The sequence below is a fragment of the Clarias gariepinus genome, chromosome 21 (assembly GCF_024256425.1).
Source record: "Clarias gariepinus isolate MV-2021 ecotype Netherlands chromosome 21, CGAR_prim_01v2, whole genome shotgun sequence".
In the NCBI taxonomy this organism is placed as follows: domain Eukaryota; kingdom Metazoa; phylum Chordata; class Actinopteri; order Siluriformes; family Clariidae; genus Clarias; species Clarias gariepinus.
Window position 1 is genome coordinate 5,963,214 of NC_071120.1, and position 23,401 is coordinate 5,986,614.

The 23,401-nt window shown below is 37.9% G+C and overlaps 2 protein-coding genes across 3 annotated transcripts in view; both read right to left on the reverse strand.

Annotated features, from left to right (window-relative positions):
• The window catches only part of LOC128509142 (BOLA class I histocompatibility antigen, alpha chain BL3-7-like), a 170,026-nt gene that overhangs the window by 18,841 nt on the left and 127,784 nt on the right, over positions 1-23,401 (reverse strand). The window lies entirely within an intron of this gene.
• LOC128509140 (uncharacterized) lies at positions 4,383-15,011 on the reverse strand. 2 transcript variants are annotated; one of them, XM_053480728.1, is made up of 5 exons: positions 14,932-15,011; positions 7,927-8,021; positions 5,799-6,089; positions 5,403-5,696; positions 4,383-4,714 (listed from the first exon to the last, which is right to left on the reverse strand). In XM_053480728.1, exons 2-5 carry the CDS (start codon positions 7,985-7,987, stop codon positions 4,410-4,412), a joined length of 951 nt encoding a protein of 316 aa, XP_053336703.1. In that variant the 5' UTR covers positions 7,988-8,021; positions 14,932-15,011; the 3' UTR covers positions 4,383-4,409. The 2 variants fall into 2 exon arrangements, with proteins under 2 accessions (XP_053336703.1, XP_053336701.1); XM_053480726.1 differs by lacking the exon at positions 14,932-15,011 and adding an exon at positions 8,924-9,012.

The window sequence follows — 23,401 nt, forward strand, 5'->3', positions numbered from 1 at the left end:
ATTTTGTTATGTAACTTGTGTTTTCATGTAAGCATTACTTTGATTTGAAATTATTCTTTTTGTGGGAATATAGGAAACGGCAGAAGCACAATGCACCGGGTTGGATCATGTTGACTGCCAGAGTGAGCTCGTTTCACATCTGTACCTCACATTTATGGTCAAATTTATCTCTCATGTCTTATCAGAAAACATGGGCCATGCAACTCTGGCCAAAAAGATGGTAATTAGTATCTCAACTCAATAAGCTCCAAGCCATTTCCACATGTTTGGAAAAGCCATTAAAAGAGATCCAATTCACACGCATACATAAGAGACACATACACACACACACACACACACACACACACACACACACAAAATGTAATGTGAATCTCCCTTACTGTTTCCTCATCATGATTTAACATCAGGTTTTGGCTGCTCTCAGTCATTTTACCAGGGACAGTGTGATGTCTCTTTGATCTCCTCCTTCTGGGTTTAGTTTGCACTACATTATTTTGTCGAACCTGTAAAATATACAGCAAATATAAATCTTCTACTGTGTAGCTATTTGTAATACACATATTACTTTATATACATTATATACATTATTTTAGATACACAAAAAAAATATTAAAAAAAATGGTGTGTGTGTGTTCAGAGGAAATCAGTTTACATGTGTTTAACATTAATTCGTTTTAAGTGAAAAAAAAAAAAACATATCATAAATACAGTGTTACTCTTTGTTTTTAAACTGACAAATACATGACACTTAATGAGTGTGCTATTATTTCAGCACTACACAGCCATGTCTAAACATTACAGTAGTTTAAATTCAACAGACTGAATATCAAAGCAATAACTTCATGGCTGACTCCAGACTCCAGACTACCGAGATCCTAGTCCAATCGAGCACCCATGGGATGTGCAGGACAAACATGTCTGATTCACAGATGCAAATAGATCAGCAAGACGAAAGATGCATAGTTTCAGTAAAGCGTGGTGACCCAGTAAACATGCCAGGAATTACACTGATTAGCCAATTAAACGCCCTGCCTAATATTGTGTATTAACCCAGTACCACCAACACAGCACAGTTGAGGCCAGAAGACCTCTGATCAAGAATGGATTAGACTTGTTTGTCCAGCACATGCTTGAATACAGTTAAGGCCACATTGCCTTCTTCCCATAATGCTTCCTGGTGCTAACTCCTCTTCAGCTAAATGATGTACAGTACATACAGTACATACTGTATGTCTGTCCACATAATGTACACTTGCTGCCTAATATATCCTACCTCTATAGCATAATAATCATATTAGCATGCTAAAGTTTGCAACAAACATTTATTTACGTTATGTAATTTCCATACTCCATGTTAATAATTATTCATTTATAATTAAAATTTCTGTTCGGCACCACAGTTAAATATATACAAATACAGTCACCAACTTACGAATGAGTTTCTTTCCGGGGGCATGTTTGTAAGTCGGATTTGTTCTTAAGTCTGATAAAGAGAGTCTTATATGACACGAATATACAAAGTAAAGCATACCAATTCACTTGACTAAATCTAAGTGGTGCATCTGCCCCCTTTTCCCACACTGATATCATGTGGCCAAAAAAACAAGCCTAAGGAGCACTTAATCTTACACACGAAATATAACAGTATTGTCTCTGCAACTTTAAATCACAAAGGGAATCCTGGACGCCATTTTATCTCAGAGTTGTTTTCCACTGTATCGGATTGTGAACCTTGTTTTGTTTTCGAAATTGGGATCACCATTAAATTTTTTTTTATCATTGTGCTCTTGGACTGATTCATTGACTCATTGACTCATTTCTCCTACACTTCAGAGTGTTCATATTCTAATGATGTTTCTATGCATCCGACATCCTTCTTCTCTTCCTTCTTCTTATAAATATTATCTCATAAAAAACATATACATATAAACACATCAACCATTCTGTAAGCAATTGTAATTGATCAGGATGTTTGCACTGAAGGTGTCAATGTAAACGGAATGAAAATGACACTCTGTTTTCCACAGCTATGCATTTACACACATACAAATAAAAAAAAAGATGTGTATCTCCCTTACTGTTTCCTCTACATGATTTAACATCAGATTTTTGCTAGTCTCGAACAAATTCACAGGAGCAGTGTGATATCTCCTTGATCTTCTCTCTTTAGGTTTAGTCTCCCCTGCATTTTTATTTGGTTGAATCTGTAAAATATAAATCAAATATAAACTGCATATTGTGTAGCTATATGTACTACACATTATTTTTTACACATTATAAACATGATTTTAGACACAGAAAAAATATCTGGCAAAATATCACAAATGGAGTTTGTCTGTTGTTGAACTGATAGAGGTGGCACTACATGAGTGTGCTATTATTCCACAGCCGTATCTGAACCTTACAGTAGTTTAAAGCAAACTCTCTGAACAGCACCTTCCTGAAGTATACAGTAAACACACAGAATGAGAGAAAGAAAGAGTTAAATGTGTACTGATCTCAGGAGAATGAGAACTAATGAACAGGTGTACAACTGTGGGTGTGTGTGTTGGAGAAGCTGCTGGAAATGTTTTTGACGGGGTGAAACACTGTGCATATTTGTGGTTATAATTTAGCTTTAGCTGCTGAGTAAAAGCTGAAAACCATTTTACAATAAAAAAAACACAAAGCAATTAAAATAAGCATGAACAAATCTCACTAGCTCATCATCTACAGTATACCAGTTTATCCTATATTCAGGGTCGCAGGGGGTCTGGAGCCTATCCCAGGAGACTTAGGGCACGAGGCAGTGTATACTCTGGAGGGTGCCAATCCATCACAGGGCACACACACATACATACACTCACACACTTTTCACACTCATTCACACACTATGAGCAATTTGGGAGAACCAATTAGTCATATCTGAAGATCTTTGGACTGTGAGAGGAAACCATAGCACCCAGAGGAAACCCACCAAGCATGGGGAGAACATGTGGGAGCAAGTTGGGAATCGAACCTGGCCAGGAATCGAACCCGGACCTTGCAGGTGCCACCGTGCCACCCAAATACAAATCTGTTTGTTTAAAATTAAGTATTTTGTTATTAAACTGTTGAGCTGTCAATCATGTTCATTATTATTTATTGGTTATTCATCATTATTTATTGGTTGACAGGTTGTTACTGATTGGTAGCAGCTACAGTAGTTATGAGATTCCACCCTTTCAGTTCACACTAATCATCAAGGACAAATTGTGTGTCCAGGAGGGTCAAACAAAGCATACACACTTGGGTAAAGGCTTACTCTTTCTGTGCAAAACCCACAGTTCCACACTCATACTGAACATGTGTGAACATGTATGACTGCACATGGCACAAATTGTTAGTTTAAACCCTGTTGATTAGTGAGGGTTAACCTTTCCTTTTCCTTGAACCACGTTGTATGGAGTCTGCTAATGAGTGCCAAAGATACACAGGCTTCAGAGTGTCTGTTAGCTCTATGTCAGGCAGCAGGGGACGTAGCAAAGAACTCATAAGTGCTCTCATTGGGGCAATTCATTCCTTCATCCATATCTCTCACATTTACTTCCATTTCCAAAGGCCCTCTCATCACTGGGGTTCTGTGATTCTCTCTCTTGTATTAATCACGTTTGTTAGCCTTTGAGTGTCTTATGAATATAAAAAGTGCTACATGATTAAAGTCAATGCAAATATTTGAATGTGAATGTAAATACTGACATGTATTTCCCTCTTTGAATAATCCTGTCACTGCCCTCACATGCTTTACAGCTCCAACTGATGTGTAACTTTTGCTGCAGTCTGTAAATGCATTTAAATGTCAATTAATTTTAGTATACTGTTGATCTGTTCAGCACTATTAAAATTGTTCCAGTTATTATCCCTTGTTTAGCTTGTGATTGATGTTTTACACAGCTGTAAATGGGTGTTAATGTCAACTGGATTACACCAATATTATTTCCCTTCACTTGGAGAAAAAAGGCTGGAGTGTCGTGCCAGTGCGCTCTGGCCACAATACACCTGTATAGTGATAATAAAAGATGTTTACAACCGACTTGTCAGAAAGAGGCTGGAGATAAGTGATGTTGCTGCATCTACCACAGATACGTGTTTTGAATTTAAAAGTGTGAGAAATTGAAAGTGTGTGAAGATGAGTGACTGAAGCATTGGTTTTGATATACACTGATATTCAACCATGATTGATAATTATAAAGACACTCGGGTAATCATTTCATTTTGCACATAAAAAAAAAAATGAAAGATTGAGCCAGGGTTCATGTGTAGTCCTAATGCAATCACCTAGGGCCCCCCTTAACACACACACACAAAAATAAATTTATTATCCCCCTTACATTTCTGAGGCCTTTTTGCACTTAAGTGTTAGTTATTTACCTTGTTTTATACATTATTTATTATTTTATACACATACTGACATCACTCTTATTTTGAGCTTCATCTGTCTGAAGGAATATAATGTGTACTTTATAAACAAACATTTTTTCATTACTTACATTTTCCCTCGGCGTCTGCTGAAATGTTTTTCGACACTTTTCATTTTCATGTTTTAAGTGCATTTCCTGCTGCTGCTTTATACGTTCCAGACATTTAGTATGCCAAGACTTCAGAAAGAACCCTGCTCCAATAAATACTATCAGCACTAGTAGAAACCACACCAACCAGTGACTGCGCTGCTGCTCATCAGGACTTATCTGGACCTCTATAAAACACACACACACACACACACACACACACACACACACAGATAACTAATCAGAATGATTTAGTAGCTGAAGTAAAGCTAAAATTAAAGGCATGGTGTTATGAGAGGAATGAGAAGCTTTCCTGTCACATAAACAGGGGTGCTGTTATACTAAATATCAACACGGCTGTAATTTGGTCATAGGCAGAATGCTGCAGGTACAGTAATCCCAGCTGTGTTGATATGCTGTACAGCAGCATGGTTGTAAGTATGACAATTCTACAAACAAAAAATGTATATTGTGTAACTGACATTTAAGACACGATGTAACCTAATATCTTAGTATTATCCTAATAATTCTTCCTTGATCCAGCAATGAAAATATTTCTCAAAAAAAGCTACAGAACATTGCCATGAAAGCATTTATTAAGTATAGTAATGGTTTCAGTGTAAAGAACAATAATTAGAGGAGTCTTATGTAAACAGAGTGATGGGCATACAGTTAAGTATCCCAAGTAATATTATGCTAAACACCAGAACTTCTGTACTGAAGCCTGTCCAAACAGATCAGTGAACCTGAACAATCTGTTATACCTATATAATGAAATATTAAAATATAATATATGAATATAATACAAGTCACACAAACACTGACTATAAAACAGATTCACAGAACATAGATTAGTGTTTATCCTGGAAGACGTACCTTTTACAATGAGTGTATATATATGGATAACTTCATTATTCTCTGTGTCACGGATGGTGTAACTTCCACTGTCACTCAGCTGTACATCTCTTAGTATGATTTTTGAGGTACTGAGTGATGCTCTGTTTCTGTATCCAGCTTTACACTTTAGTGTGTGTTTAGTCACTGTACAAATCTGTTCACCGTATGAACCAGCTGAATCTATGACTTTATAAACCACCTCCACTGGATCTGGTATGGGCAAATCCATCACCATGTTTTCATGAAGAATCAACTCATCTGATGAAAACAAAGCTGAAAAGAACAAATACATTAGAAAATGAAACCGTAATAATAAAAAGCAACAGATCTAAATCTCTGTTTATCAGCAACAGCTGGTAAGAAGAGAAAGCTTACTCTCGATGATGAGACGCACATCATCAATGCCACGGTCATTACACTTACACGTGTACATGTTCCTCTTATTGTAATCAGCTGAAGGAATGATGAGTGAGAAATCTCCCTTCAGGTACTGATCATAAGACATTTCATATCCTATCTTTGACCAACATGAGGTCTGATCACACTGAGCCAGTACATCTTGACTTCGGAACTTCATCCACTTAACCAAGCCAGGACAATCACGTTTACATGGGAGTGTAGCAGTCTGATGAAGCTTTACTGATACTGAAGTAGCCAGTGTAGGTACTGAAAGAGACATAAACACCATCATATTCTGAAACATCAAAATCGGGATATAACAAAAGAAAAAAAAAGTACAACAAACACAAATAAAATAGATTAAGACTGTTGGAGGTCAATCCATCCCACCCCCCCAAAAAAAAAGAAAATGCTTATATATCAATTTAGTCCTAAAACTAGTGTTATTTCTGAGGATGGAGGGAACCCTACAGATAGAGTACGTTAATAAATTGATCTTGAATCAACATCGTGATAAAATTTTCTGTCTATACTGATGATGTGCTTTGATCATTTCTACTCAATTGTGGTAGATCCAACAGTCTAAAATTTTATACCCAATTCTCCATCGGTGACCAGTTAATGTCCTCTACAAAGTGAACTTTATGTAATCTGAAACAAACTTCCTAATACATTATACAGAATCTTGTATCACATCAAAATCAAATGAGGATGGGTTTCATTTTGAGTTTCCTCTTAGGGTTTTTTTCACATGTTGTCTCAAGAAGTCCTCTTATCATGTCACTCCTGGCTGCTCATTAGGGACAAACTTATAAAATTAAAAAATATATACACATTTCTGTAATGACACAGGTCTTGTAAGGGGCAGAGCCGCAAGAGAACACTCTGCACTGTTTAGAATGGGCAGATTCACAGGAGACTACGCTACGGAGTTCTGAACAGACAGGTGCTGTAGTTACTGATACGCCACAGCAAATGCAATCAGCGCAAATGTGCTGCACTATTTTAGCACTGCATGTCTATTTAAGGCACACAGATACCTGCACTTCATGCGAACACCAGGTAGCCCCAAAATGGTATTATGGCCTTAAAGACAAAGACACAGCATGCATCAAGACAAATGTCAAGATCAAAGACAGAGGCAAAGACACAGCCAAGTACACATGAGAAGCCGGTGTTCTAAAAACTGAGACAGAGAAGCACGCAATCCAACATGTGTTTGCTCTCAGACTCACTTAAGGTTATGAACACATAAAATCAGACACAAGTCCATCTGGTTGGACAAACGCCTTTGTGAGGGTTAGAAAGTAACAATTTACAATAAAAACAAGTTTTTATTTCTGTAAGCTTGCTTTGCAACAATGTACAATTTTAAATGTGCTATTTAAATACATTTTAGTTGAACAAATTAAATTCGCACAGAGCAAAATTAAACAAATGACAACTGCCAATCAGTCTTGACATGCTTTGCTTGTCAAAGTACACTCAAATTCGCTTCTGCTAACTGTTTAAGCTTTAAGCAGAAAGTTTTGATGATGAGAAGAAAACTAGCAGAACTGTTGAGAGGCATAAAAATGACTGTATGATTTGACTTAATAAGAGAGTCAAATTACAGAGCACACAGAACAGGCATCCTGGTCTATGACAGACAGGCGTGTGTGTATTTGTGTGTCTGTGTCTCTGTGTGTGTGTTAGAGGGTGATGAGCCCTATTTCTTCAGGCTTTATTTATTATCAGGATACACTCCAGTCTCACTGCATTATCTCATTATATATAGTGGTAAAATACTGATATTGATCAATTAGTCATAATTATATATATTTTTGCGATACTGTGCAACCCTACCTTGCTGATGGACACTATATGACCAGAAGTATGTGCACCCACAGACCATCACTCCCAAATGTGGTTCTTCCCCAAACATTTACCACATAGGAACATTTTTACCGTTTCCCTAACCAGAAACCTATCCAGCTTGATAATACTCCTGTGAGATCCACAAAGATAGCTCCATAAAGACATCACTGTCTTCCTTGACATCCCCAACATCAGTGCCTGAGCTGACTAATGCTCCTGTAGCTGAATAAACACAAATCACACTTACTTGTGGTGAATGTGAGGGTGAGGAAGTGCAGAACACAGAGTAGAAGGCTCCAGGACTGCATGGTGGAGGAGACAGATGGAGTAATCTACTCTAACCTTTATGGAGAAACAGAAATATAATAAATGATAAATAAGAATGAGGGGGTAAATCTGTTATGAAGGTGCAGAGACAGCAAGATGGAGGTGGAGGCTGGAACACACAAGCCTGTCCAAGGATACTGATTTATTTATCATTAGCACCCAAAACCAGCCCCGGAAAGAGTCATTTATAATGTATGTTACCCCAAAGACGCCACATTAAGAATCGAAGCTTTTAAAAAACAGGCATGTCTTTTGAACCTTACCATTAGGTTTGCAAATACATTGCCAAAGGTTAATTTAAATTTACAGATTCGGTTACTTCAGTGCAGTTTGCTTTATGGACACCAGAGAGAGAGACCACAGTGATGAGTGACTTTTTACTTACATACTGTACATTGTATATGAAGCGATATTCAGCTTTGTGGTGTGTGTGTGTGTGTGTGTGTGTGTGTGTGGAGTTTTCTAAAACTTTTCATATATGTGTTGCTTGGTGATGAAGAGAATTATATGAACAGGTGGGGCCTAAGCCATAAGAATCACGTATAATAATCTGCATTATAACGCATAATAACCTCAGTCTTGTTTCAGCTTTATATTGAATAAAACACTGCAAACAGAAACTTTATATAAATATATAAATGTTAAATAGATATAGAGCTTCTCATCCCCCGCTGTTTGACGTTTATTATCAATCACGTGATGGTTTTACTGAAACACAGGTTTCGTGACTATAAGACTTCTCTTTGTTGTTCTTTGTTCTTTGTCGCCATTTTACACTTCATGTTGCCTTCACTAACTCAGCTCACACTAACAACCCGTCAGCTTTACACTCTCTACTAACACATGAAACACACTGCAGTGCACTGAACTACTGTGTTCCTATCTGTGAATATAGTAAAATCTGTGTTTAAACTCACCGTGTAAACTTTATTACCGTGGCAACATTAATTCCGCTTAAGTCTCGCGCTGTAACATCACGCGCATTTTTACTTTCGTTTCTCCTGACGTCAAGCACGCGCGCTGTTTAAAATACGTACACCTTGAGCCTATAAACCTGTACTTTATCTTTATTTTATTTTTACTACTAATCACAATAATGTAAAATCGTTTTAATGCATGGATTATTTTATTGTAATATCTGAGTTGGAAACAGCTGACACTAAGAGCTAAAGAGAAAGTGACACAAAACACACAGTAACAAAGACAGTGCAGGAGATGTGTGTGTGTGTGTGCTGCATGTGATTAATTGTCTCCCTCAACAAGAAATACGTATTTGAGGACAAAACATACTCTGTGTCAAACTGTAAAGATAAGCACACTCATAATTTAACACACACACACAGCAGAGTTTCTATTGGCTCTAAAATTTTAATCATAAAAGGTCATTAATAAAACTAAACTGTGTTTCCCCCTGCAGGTGGTGCCCCAGCTCGAGGCTGAGGCGACAGCTCTCATGTACCTGCTGCAATAGCCCTAAGGAGCATCTTCAGACTTCTCTCCTCAAAATGTTAACCTTCGTTATTCTTATTTAAAATATCAGGGAATCATCCAAACAATTAAAAAAAAATCCAAACTTAAGTTACTTTGTTAGCTGCACCGAATCCTTTATTCTTTATTAAACAAGACCCTCCATGAAACTACAATAAAATATTTCCTCATCTCTAAGAGCAATGTGTATGTCAGAGAGACACACCAAGAGAAAACTGACAATTACAAATACTTAAATATAAAACATTTAAATTTGTCTGATAAAACACACCCAAACCACACATATTGGCATTTCATTCAGAAAAGTGTATAAGCCATCAGCAGCATACAGTACATCACTGGCTCCACAGTCACCATGGCAACAGCATCTAAAGAACAAAGAAAGAATAACCACTTCAGTGTGCTGATATCAGAGCTTACACGCCAGGTGAATCTTCATACAGGATACTGATACTCTGCTGTCACTCAGTTCTTTATTTAAAGTGTTGAAATGTATTATAATATATAATATAAAATATTATAATAAAAACATGTTCAGAAGCTGTGTAAAAGTAATGCAATGTTGTAGAAACTAATTAATGTAATCTTACTTCATAAAATATTTCAATTATGTAGGAAAACTTAAAACTCTAAAACTCAGGAGCATGAATCCAGGCTGACAACACAGCATTGGACAATTACCGCTTTAATAAAAATATGACGATGGTGGAGGCTTCAGGCATTAAATGTTGCATTTTGTTTGTCAGATTGTTAATTTTAAAATGTGTACATTTATGTTGTTACTGAAATATAGAAAAGATGTTTTAAAAAGTTAAATATTGGAGACATATGGCGTCACACACTAATCAGCTAATTAACTCAAAAGACCTGCTGTCATGTTTCTTAGTTCGGTGTGAGTGTTTAGGTGGCATAACTGCAGAGGCGAGCTGGCAGTTCAATAAAGACTTTTATTTAACACAAAAGTAAAGCTCTTTCTTTTGAGCACTTACAAAGCTTTAATGTAACAGTTGAAGCAACTGCTTTCAAAAACACAACCAACCTAACAAACCATAATTATAACAACAAAAGCTAGACGCCTGACTGAGCTTCAGTCAGGCTATTTATAATAAACTTAATTACTTTCCTCGGTTCAGGTGAATGCCTACGTCACCTGACCGAGGTGCAACCTGGGACATGCAGTTCCCACTTAAACAGAACAAACAAACTACAAACACAAATAGTCTTTGGGCGCATTGGCGCCCTCTAGGGGTTAACCCTCACACCTGGGTTTTCCTGAGCCTTTAAATGGTCTCATATTAATCGTTTTAATAAATAAATATATATATATATATATATATATATATATATATATATATATATATATATATACACTCACCTAAAGGATTATTAGGGACACCTGTTCAATTTCTCATTAATGCAATTATCTAATCAACCAATCACATGGCAGTTGCTTCAACTGTGGTCCTGGTCAAGACAATCTCCTAAACTCCGAACTGAATGTCAGAATGGGAAAGAAAGGTGATTGGCATGGTTGTTGGTGCCAGACGTGGTCTGAGTATTTCACAATCTGCTCAGTTACTGGGATTTTCACGCACAATTATTTCTAGGGTTTACAAAGAATGGTGTGAAAAGGGAAAAACATTCAGTTTGCGGCGGTCCTGTGGGCGAAAATGCCTTGTTGATGCTAGAGGTCAGTGGAAAATGATTCAAGCTGATAGAAGAGCAACTTTGACTGAAATAACCACTCGTTACAACCGAGGTATGCAGCAAAGCATTTGTGAAGCCACAACACGCACAACCTTGAGGCAGATGGGCTACAACAGCAAAAGACCCCACCGGGTACCACTCATCTTCACTAAAAATAGGAAAAAGAGGCTACAATTTGCATGAGCTCACCAAAATTGGACAGTTAAAGACTGGAAAAATATTGCCTGGTCTGATGAGTCTCAATTTCTGTTGAGACATTCAAATAGAGTCAGAATTTGGTATAAACAGAATGAGAACTTGGATCCATCATGCCTTGTTACCACTGTGCAGGCTGGTGGTGGTGGTGTAATGGTGTGGGGGATGTTTTCTTAGCACACGTTAGGCATCTTAGTGCCAATTGGGCATTGTTTAAATGCCATGGGCTACCTGAGCATTGTTTCTGACCATGTCCATCCCTTTATGACCACCATGCACCCATCCTCTGATGGCTACTTCCAGCAGGATAATGCACCATGTCACAAAGCTCGAATCATTTCAAATTGGTTTCTTGAGCATGACAATAAGTTCACTGTACTAAAATGGCAACATTTCTAAAGAATGCTTTCAGCACCTTGTTGTTCATCAGCAACAGTTGATCAGATGAGGAAACTTACTTTCAATGATGAGACGCACATCATCAATGCCACGGTCATTACACTTACACGTGTACATGTTCCTCTTACTGTAATCAGCTAAAGGAATGATGAGTGAGAAATCTCCCTTCAGGTACTGGTCATAAGACATTTTATATCCCTCCTTTGACCAACATGAGGTCTGATCACACTGAGCCAGTACATCTTGACTTTGGAACTTCATCCACTTAACCAAGCCAGGACAATCACGTTTACATGGGAGTGTAGCAGTCTGATGAAGCTTCACTGATACTAAAGTAGCCAGTGTAGGTACTGAAAGAGACATAAACACCATCATATTCTGAAAGATCAAAATCGGGATATAACAAAAAAAAAAAAGTAAAACAAACACAAATAAAAGAGGAGGAATTTTTATTAAAGTCAACAGCCAATACATCTGTACACAGGAAACCTGCAGTTCGCCTGAGTTTGGCAATAAAGTGATCTTAAATCAACATCATGATAAAATTTTCTGTCTATACTGATGATGTGCTTTGATCATTTCCACTCAATTTTGGTAGATCTAACAATCTAAAGTTTCATACCCAAGTCTCTATCGGTGACCAGTTAATGTCCTCTACAAAATGGACTTTATGTTATCTAAAACAAACTTCCTAATACATTATACAGAATCTGGTATCACCCAAATGAAGATGGGTTTCATTTTGAGTGTTTCCTCTTAAGGTTTTTTTCACATGTTGTCTCAGAAAGTCCTCTTACCATGTCACACCTGGCTGCTTATTAGGGACAACTTATAAAATAAAAAAGAATATATACACATTTCTGTAATGACACTGTTCAGAATGGGCAGATCCACAGGAGGCTGCGCTACGGAGTTCTGAACAGACAGGTGCTGTAGTTACCGATACGCCGCAGAAAATGCAATCAGCCCAAATGTGCTGCACTATTTTAGCACTACATGTCTATTTAAGGCACACAGATACCTGCACACTTCATGCGAACATCAGGTAGCACCGATATTATATTATGGCCTTAAAGACAAAGACAAAGCATGCATCAAGACAAATGTCAAGATCAAAGACAGAGGCAAAGACACAGCCAAGTATACATGCGAAGCCGGTGTTCTAAAAACAGAGACAGTGAAGCACGCAATCCAACATGTGTGTGCTCTCAGACTTACTAAAAGTTATGAACACACGAAATCAGACACAAGTCCTGAAAAAGGGTTCACTCTAGCCCTTAATAATCCTCTGCAGGATCTGGAGGAATTATATAGGCTAACCATCTGGGTGGACAAATGCCTTTGTGAGGGTTAGTGAGTAACAATTTACAATAAAAACAAGTTTTTATTTCTGTAAGCTTGCTTTGCAACAATGTTTAATTTTAAAAGTGCTATTTAAATACATTTTAGTTTTTAAAATTTTTTTTAAAAAATTAACAAATTAAATTCTCCCACAGCAAAATTAAACAAATGACAACTGCCAATCAGTCTTGACATGCTTTGCTTTTAAAAGTACACTCAAATTCGCTTCTGCTAACTGTTTAAGCTTTAAGCAGAAAGTTATAAATGAGAAGAAAATTAGTAGAACTGTTGAGAGGCATAAAGGTGACTGTATGATTTGACCTAATAAAAGAGTCAAATTACAGAGCACACCTATGACAGACAGGCGTGTGTGTATTTGTGTGTCTAAGTCTCTGTACAGTATGCGTGCCAGAGGGTTATGAGCCCTATATCTTTAAGCTTTATTCATTATCAGGATACACTTCAGTCTCACTGCATTATTTCATTATATATAGTGGTAAAATACTGATATTGATCAATTAGTCATGAATATATATATTTTTGCAACCCTATCTTGCTGATGTACACTATATGACCAGAAGTATGTGCACCCATAGACTATCAGTCCCAAACGTGGTTCTTCCTTAAACTGTTATCACATAGTAACAGTTTACAGTTTCCCTAACCAGAAACCTATCCAGCTTGATAATACTCCTGTGAGATCCACAAAGATAGACATCACTGGCCTCCTTGACATCCCCAACATCAGTGCCTGAGCTGACTAATGGTCCTGTAGCTGAATGAACACAAATCACACTTACTTGTGGTGAATGTGAGGGTGAGGAAGTGCAGAACACAGAGAAGGCTCCAGGACTGCATGGTGAAGGAGACAGATGGAGCAAACTACTCTATTCTTTATGGAGAAAAAGAAATATAAAAAATGATAAATGAGAATGAGGGGGTAAATCCATTATGAAGGAGTAGAAACAGGAAGATGTAGGTGGAGGCTGGAACACACAAGCATGTCCAAGGATACTGATTCATTTATCATTAGCACCCAAAACCAGCCCCGGAAAGAGTAATTTATAATGTATGTTACCCCAAAGACGCCACATTAAAAATCGAAGCTTTTAAAAAACAGGCATGTCTTTTGAACCTTACCATTAGGTTTGCAAATACATTGCCAAAGGTTAATTTAAATTTACAGATTTGGTTACTTCAGTGCAGTTTGCTTTATGGACACCAGAGAGAGAGACCACACTGATGAGTGACTTTTTACTTACATACTGTACATTGTATATGAAGCGATATTCAGCTTTGTGGTGTGTGTGTGTGTGTGTGTGTGTGTGTGTGTGTGTGTCTAGTTTTCTAAAACTTTTCATATATGTGTTGCTTGGTAATGAAGAGAATTATATGAACAGGGTGGGGCCTAAGCCATAAGAATCATGTATAATAATCTGCATTATAACGCATAATAACCTCACTCTTGTTTCAGCTTTATATTGACTAAAACACTGCAAACAGAAAATGTTATATAAATATATAAATGTTAAATAGATATAGAGCTTCTTATCCCCCCGCTTGCCGTTTATTAACAATCACATGATGGTTTTACTGAAACACAGGTTTCGTGACTATAAGACTTCTCTTTGTTGTTCTTTGTCGCCATTTTACACTTCATGTTGCCTTCACTAACTCAGCTCACACTAACAACCCGTCAGCTTTACACTCTCTATTAACACATGAAACACACTGCAGTGCACTGTACTACTGTGTTCCTATCTGTGAATATAGTAAAATCTGTGTTAAAACTCACCGTGTAAACTTTATTACCGTGAAAACATTAATTCCGCTTAAGTCTCGCGCTGTAACGTCACGCGCATTTTTACTTTCGTTTCTCCTGACGTCAAGCACGCGCGCTGTTTAAAATACGTACACCTTGAGCCTATAAACCTGTACTTTATCTTTATTTTATTTTTACTACTAATCACAATAATGTAGAATCATTTTAATGCATGGATTACTTTATTGTAATATCTGAGTTGGAAACAGCTGACACTCAGAGCTGAAGAGAAAGAGACACAAAACACACAGTAACAAAGAGAGTGCAGGAGATGTGTGTGTGTGTGTGTGTGTGTGCTGCATGTGATAATTGTCTCCCTCAATAAGAAATACGTATTTGAGGACAAACCATACTCTGTGTCAAACTGTAAAGATAAGTACACTCATAATTTAACACACACACACACACACACACACACACACACACACACACACACACACACACACACAGCAGAGTTTGGGTTTCTATTGGCTCTAACATTTTAATCATAAAAGGTTATTAATAAAACTAAACTGTGTTTCTCCCTGGAGGTGGTGCCCCAGCTCGAGGATGAGGCGACAGCTCTCATGTATCTGCTGCAATAGCCCTAAGGAGCATCTTCAGACTTCTCTCCTCAAAATGTTAACCTTCGTTATTCTTATTTAAAATATCAGGGAATCATCCAAACAATTAAAAAATATTCCAAACTTAAGTTACTCTGTTAGCTGCACCGAATCCTTTATTCTTTATTCAACAAGACCCTCCATGAAACTACAATAAAATATTTCCTCATCTCTAAGAGCAATGTGTATGTCAGAGAGACACACCAAGAGAAAACTGACAATTACAAATACTTAAATATAAAACATTTAAATTTGTCTGATAAAACACACCCAAACCACACATATTGACATTTCATTCAGAAAAGTGTATAAGCCATCAGCAGCATACAGTACATCACTGGCTCCACAGTCACCATGGCAACAGCATCTAAAGAACAAAGAAAGAATAACCACTTCAGTGTGCTGATATCAGAGCTTACACGCCAGGTGAATCTTCATACAGGATACTGATACTCTGCTGTCACTCAGTTCTTTATTTAAAGTGTTAAAATGTATTATAATTTATAATATAAAATATTATAATAAAAACATGTTCAGAAGCTTTGTAAAAGTAATGCAATGTTGTAGAAACTAATTAATGTAATCTTACTTCATAAAATATTTCAATTATGTAGGAAAACTCAAAACTCTAAAACTCAGGAGCATGAATCCAGGCTGACAACACAGCATTGGACAATTACCGCTTTAATAAAAAGATGACGATGGTGGAGGCTTCAGGCATTAAATGTTGCATTTTGTTTGTCAGATTGTTAATTTTAAAATGTGTACATTTATGTTGTTACTGAAATATAGGAAAGATGTTTTAAAAAGTTAAATATTGGAGACATATGGCGTCACACACTAATCAGCTAATTAACTCAAAAGACCTGCTGTCATGTTTCTTAGTTCGGTGTGAGTGTTTAGGTGGCATAACTGCAGAGGCGAGCTGGCAGTTCAATAAAGACTTTTATTTAACACAAAAGTAAAGCTCTTTCTTTTGAGCACTTACAAAGCTTTAATGTAACAGTTGAAGCAACTGCTTTCAAAAACACAACCAACCTAACAAACCATAATTATAACAACAAAAGCTAGACGCCTGACTGAGCTTCAGTCAGGCTATTTATAATAAACTTAATTACTTTCCTCGGTTCAGGTGAATGCCTACGTCACCTGACCGAGGTGCAACCTGGGACATGCAGTTCCCACTTAAACAGAACAAACAAACTACAAACACAAATAGTCTTTGGGCGCATTGGCGCCCTCTAGGGGTTAACCCTCACACCTGGGTTTTCCTGAGCCTTTAAATGGTCTCATATTACTCTTTTTAATATATATATATATATATATATATATATATATATATATATATATATATATATATATATATATATATATATATATACACTCACCTAAAGGATTATTAGGGACACCTGTTCAATTTCTCATTAATGCAATTATGTAATCAACCAATCACATGGCAGTTGCTTCAACTGTGGTCCTGGTCAAGACAATCTCCTAAACTCCAAACTGAATGTCAGAATGGGAAAGAAAGGTGATTGGCATGGTTGTTGGTGCCAGACGTGCAGGTCTGAGTATTTCAGAATCTGCTCAGTTACTGGGATTTTCACGCACAACCATTTCTAGGGTTTACAAAGAATGGTGTGAAAAGGGAGAAACATTCAGTTTGCGGCGGTCCTGTGGGCGAAAATGCCTTGTTGATGCTAGAGGTCAGTGGAAAATGATTCAAGCTGATAGAAGAGCAACTTTGACTGAAATAACCACTCGTTACAACCGAGGTATGCAGCAAAGCATTTGTGAAGCCACAACACGCACAACCTTGAGGCAGATGGGCTACAACAGCAAAAGACCCCACCGGGTACCACTCATCTTCACTAAAAATAGGAAAAAGAGGCTACAATTTGCATGAGCTCACCAAAATTGGACAGTTAAAGACTGGAAAAATATTGCCTGGTCTGATGAGTCTCAATTTCTGTTGAGACATTCAAATAGAGTCAGAATTTGGTATAAACAGAATGAGAACTTGGATCCATCATGCCTTGTTACCACTGTGCAGGCTGGTGGTGGTGGTGTAATGGTGTGGGGGATGTTTTCTTAGCACACGTTAGGCATCTTAGTGCCAATTGGGCATTGTTTAAATGCCATGGGCTACCTGAGCATTGTTTCTGACCATGTCCATCCCTTTATGACCACCATGCACCCATCCTCTGATGGCTACTTCCAGCAGGATAATGCACCATGTCACAAAGCTCGAATCATTTCAAATTGGTTTCTTGAGCATGACAATAAGTTCACTGTACTAAAATGGCAACATTTCTAAAGAATGCTTTCAGCACCTTGTTGAATCAATGCCACGTAGAATTAAGGCAGTTCTGAAGGCGAAAGGGGGTCAAACACTGTATTAGTATGGTGTTCCTAATAATCCTTTAGGTGAGTGTGTGTTTTATTTATTTATATATATATATATATATATATATATATATATATATATATATATATATACACACACAGTGGAGTGGTTTGCGTCTTGGAAATCTGCCATGCAGGCCGTTTTTTGCCCAGTCTCTTTCTTATAGTGGAGTCGTGAACAATGACCTTAATTGAGGCAAGTGAGGCCTGCAGTTCTTTAGATGTTGTCCTGGGGTCTTTTGTGGCCTCTCGGATGAGTTGTCTCTGCGCTCTTGGGGTAATTTTGGTCGGCCGGCCACTACTGGGAAGGTTCACCACTGTTCCATGTTTTTGCCATTTGTGGATAATGGCTCTCACTGTGGTTCGCTGGAGTCCCAAAGCTTTAGAAATGGCTTTATAACCTTTACCAGACTGATAGATCTCAATTACTTTTGTTCTCATTTGTTCCTGAATTTCTTTGGATCTTGGCATGATGTCTAGCTTTTGAGGTGCTTTTGGTCTACTTCTCTGTGTCAGGTAGCTCCTATTTAAGTGATTTCTTGATTGAAACAGGTGTGGCAGTAATCAGGCCTGGGGGTGACTACAGAAATTGAACTCAGGTGTGAAAAACCACAGTTAAGTTATTTTTTAACAAGGGGGGCATTTACTTTTTCACACAGGGCCATGTAGGTTTGGATTTTTTTTCTCCCTAAATAATAAAAACCATAATTTAAAAACTGCATTTTGTGTTCAATTATGTTATCTTTGACTAATAGTTAAATGTGTTTGATGATCAGAAACATTTTGTGTGACAAACATGCAAAAGAATAAGAAATCAGAAAGGGGGCAAATAGTTTTTCACACCACTGTATATATATATATATATATATATATATATATTCTTATTTTTTTTTTTTTTACAGTTTTATTATGTGCAGATTGTTTGTTAGTCTTTTGGGGCTCCTGTTTGTGGCAACACAAAGAACAAAAAAAAAAAAAAAAAACATTTATGTAGAGTAAAAAGAGGTGTGTGAAAGCAGCTGGTGATCAGAAGCAGATGGAACACAGGGTGTGAGTGTAAGTTCTTAGTTCAAGTGAAATGGATGCATGCAGTCACACCCCACATGAGGTCTGTGGTTGTAAAATAGCATTTAACCCATGAAAATATCAGGTGTACCTAATGAAGTGGCCAGTAACTGTACCTCTATTTACTTTATTAAACCCCTTTACATTGTGGTGACACTGACCTCTGGTGGTGAGAGCTGGTATGACTCTGTCTCTCGTGGTGCAGTGTTATGCTTCTGTTTTAGAGTCTGGAAAATTAATTTAGATCAAATTAAAAACTAAATCTAATAATTAAATACATACAGAGTGAGGCTTGACTCCCAGGACTTCAGATTGACTCATACCCTATAGGGCACAGAAAGGGGTTTGACATTGAGGTGGCTGGGCAACTTTTTAAATATTCATGTAAAAACAGTGCAGTTACCTTGCACAAAGTAAAGTCAATTTCACAGCCTGTTAAAAGGTGAAATGTTGCACTCCTGACGAGCTTCAGTGTTGTATTCAAGGAGCAGATCTGTAGTGACGGGGCGAGGCGAGATTTGTGTGTAAAAGAAACACCAATAACAGGACGGGGTTATGACATTTTGAGGTGGCAGACCACCCATTTTCTAGGTCACTTTTTCACACGGAGCCATGTAGGTTTGAAATTTTTTTTCCCCTAAATAATGAAAACCATCATTTAAAAACTGCATTTTGTGTTCAATTATGTTATCTTTGACTTATAGTTAAATGTGTTTGATGATCAGAAACATTTTGTGTGACAAACATGCAAAAGAATAAGAAATCAGGAAGGGGGCAAATAGTTTTTCACACCACTGTAAGTAACTGCAAAGTGGGGTCTGCGTAATCATTTAGCCCCCTTTGGTCTGAGTGCAGTCAGTTGCCCATAGACATTGCCTGATGAGTGATAATGACTAAATAGAGTGCACTTGTGTGTAATCTAATGTCAGTACAAATACAGTACAGCTGCTCTGTGACGGCCTCAGAGGTTGTCTGAGGTTGAGAATATTGGGAGCAACAACACCATTAAGTCCAAAGAACACACCAGACAGGTCAGGGATAAAGTTATTGAAAAATTTAAAGCAAGTTTAGGCTACAAAAAGATTTCCAAAGCCTTGAAAATCCCACGGAGCACTGTTCAAGTGATCATTCAGAAATGAAAGGAGTATGGCACAACTGTAAACCTACCAAGACAAGGCCGTCCACCTAAACTCACAGGCCGAACAAGGAGAGCGCTGATCAGAAATGCAGCCAAGAGGCCCATGGTGACTCAGGACAAGCTGCAGAGATCTACAGCTCAGGTGTAGAGTTGGCCTTTATGGAAGAGTGGCAAGAAGAAAGCCATTGTTAACAGAAAACCATAAGAAGTCCCATTTGCAGTTTGCCACAAGCCATGTGGGGGACACAGCAAACATGTGGAAGAAGGTGCTCTGGTCAGATGAGACCAAAATGGAACTTTTTGGCCAAAATGCAAAATGCTATGTGTGGCGGAAAACTAACACTGCACATCACTCTGAACACACCATCCCCACTGTCAAATATGGTGGTGGTAGCATCATGCTCTGGGGTGCTTCTCCTCAGCAGGGACAGAGAAGCTGGTCAGAGTTGATGGGAAGCTGGATGGAGCCAAATACAGTGCAATCTTGGAAGAAAACCTCTTGGAGTCTGCAAAAGACTTGAGACTGGGGCGGAGGTTCACCTTCCAGCAGGACAATGACCCAAAACATAAAGCCAGGGCAACAATGGGATGGTTTAAAACAAAACATATCCATGTGTTAGAATGGCCCAGTCAAAGTCCAGATCTAAATCCAATCGAGAATCTGTGGCAAGATCTGAAAACTGCTGTTCACAAACGCTGTCCATCTAATCTGACTGAGCTGGAGCTGTTTTGCAAAGAAGAATGGGCAAGACTTCAGTCTCTAGATGTGCAAAGCTGGTAGAGACATACCCTAAAAGACTGGCAGCTGTAATTGCAGAAAAAGGTGGTTCTACAAAGTATTGACTCACGGGGCTGAATAATTACGCACACCCCACTTTTCAGTTATTTATTTGTAAAAAATGTTTGGAATCATGTATGATTTTCGTTCCACTTTCTTAGTGTGTACACTACTTTGTATTGGTCTTTTACTTGGAATTCCAATAAAATTGATTCATGTTTGTGGTTGTAATGTGACAAAATGTGAAAAAGTTCAAGGGGCCCGAATACTTTTAAAAGCCACTGTATATCACGGCTGTGTGACGCAACCTGTACTCTGCTTTCCAGACTCTTTAGTGGAAGTTATTGATGTTTATTTTATTTATTTATTTTTGTCTTTGAGGTTAACTACACAAAGCAGTGTCTTCCCGCCTGGGAGTTTCTCCAGCATACTGTCTATCAGATTGATGGACATGAGTCCTCATCTGTTACATTTATTGGTGACAACAGTTTTTTCAGCACACACTTAATTACTAATATTTTTAAAAAGTTTGATCCGGCATCATAATTCTCCTTTTTAATTCCCTACATAGTCTAATCAGCGCTCAACCGCATGCATATAGTTTTCGAGAGCGCGGAGGAATTTTGTTGTACTAAATAATATTTATGTAGTATAATCAGGACCGCTTATTTCTATTTACTTTAGGTTGTTGTTCTTTCAGTGTTACTGTGTGTGCTTTGCAATGTCAGACACATTCAAATGCAAATAATACACCCTCCCCAGGTGTGAATCGGCTGTTCTCACCTTTACACTCAGAGAAACTAAAATGCACCCCTCCCCACTGTGCATGGTTTCAGCAAACTTGGGATGATCTTGGATCTTGCTTCAGGCCTCTTCTTAAATTTGTGTAAATTTAAAATCTTCTGGATTTTACATTTTAAAATTGACATTGTTACCGTTTTTAATCCCTAAGATTTCTCTTATCATAACATGTATTGTATTGTTATTAATCACTCTACACTGTTTTTAATTACTCTACAATGTTTTAATTTTAGATTTTATTTATAAATAAAAAAATAAACCAAATACAATTATTCCATTTGTATTTTTCCTTTATAAAATAGTATTAAAAATTATGTGTTGTGTATCGTCTATGGTTATATAGTGCCACTCAGCGGTAAATGCCAGCAAAGCCAAACCCAAATGCTGTCGCCATACGTCGCGACAGTAAAAGTAGAATATAGATTGTCCACCTACGGTATCATTGTGATATTCATGCCTGAGAGGAACAAAGGCCAGGCTGTTCTGTCCAATCCCACAGATAAGCCAATGCAGCAAAAATGTATAAAAAAAAGTATTGCTGACCATCATAGAAAGGCAGCGGAAAACTCCATTCTTGCAATGTATGGGGATTTATGGGCAAAAGTTTCAAGGTGTTTGATCCAGCCATCCAAGTTTCCCAGCTCTCAATCCCATCCTCTGCCTCTACCTCCAATGTGCCTCCTGCTATGTGCTGCATGCCTCCCCTCAGCTCAGACTGCCTTCACGACTGACCAGGGCCATTTGCAGTACCAGGTTATTCGCTTTGGTCTGCATGGTCCACTAGCTATTTTCCAGTGGTTGAAAGACATTGTCTTATGGCACCATCGTCTGTATGCCACTGGCTATATAAATCATGTTGAATCATTCACTTCCTTAGCTGGAAAGATAATCTATACCACCTTAAACTAGTGCTCAAGGAGTTGTGAAAGGCCGGGCTCATGATGAACCCCAAAAAATGTCAAATTGGGGCTGACTGAGGCACAGTACCTCAGATACAGCAACCTCAGGTACAAAATTATGAAATTACAGAGAAGGAAGCCCTTACCATCAAGTGGGCAATAGATGAGCTCAGATATTATCTAGAAGGGTGGCATTTCACGTTAATATCTGACCATGCTTCTCTATAATGGCTTGCAAGGGCAAAGAACACCAATCCACACATAACAAGGTGGTTTCTCTCACTGCAGGAATTCTTGTTTTCTGTGCTTCTGTGGTTCTGGAGTACATTACAGAAATGCAGTTGAACTGTCAAGGAACCATGCATTGTTCTCTCTGAGAGGTGAAAGCTCAAAGCTGTTGGGGGTCGTTTGATGGCCAGAGTACCTGGAGGAAACCCACCAAGCATGAGGAGAACATAATAACTCCATGCACACAAACCCAGAGGCCAGAATTAAACCTTCGACCCTGGAGGAGCAAGGTGATAATGATAGCCATTACGCTACCATGCCACCGAAATTTATTATTATTATTATTATTATTATTATTATTATTATTACTAATATAGGCACGGTGGCTTAGCCTTGCACCTCCATTTCCTGGGTTTTGTTCCTACCTTTGTGTCCATGTGCATGGTGTTTGCATGTTTTCACTGTGATCACGGTGGGTTTCCTCCAGGTACTCCGTTTTTTTCCCACAGTCCAAAGACTTGCAGAT

Excerpts from the sequence above, each read along its gene's own strand:
- LOC128509140 (XM_053480728.1), bottom strand. The coding sequence starts at position 7,987 with ATGCAGTCCTGGAGCCTTCTACTCTGTGTTCTGCACTTCCTCACCCTC. Across the intron at positions 6,090-7,926 it reads CACCCTCACATTCACCACAA|TACCTACACTGGCTACTTCA; the intron begins GTAAGTGTGATT and ends TGTCTCTTTCAG. Across the intron at positions 4,715-5,402 it reads ATATACACTCATTGTAAAAG|AGGTCCAGATAAGTCCTGAT; the intron begins GTACGTCTTCCA and ends TGTGTTTTATAG.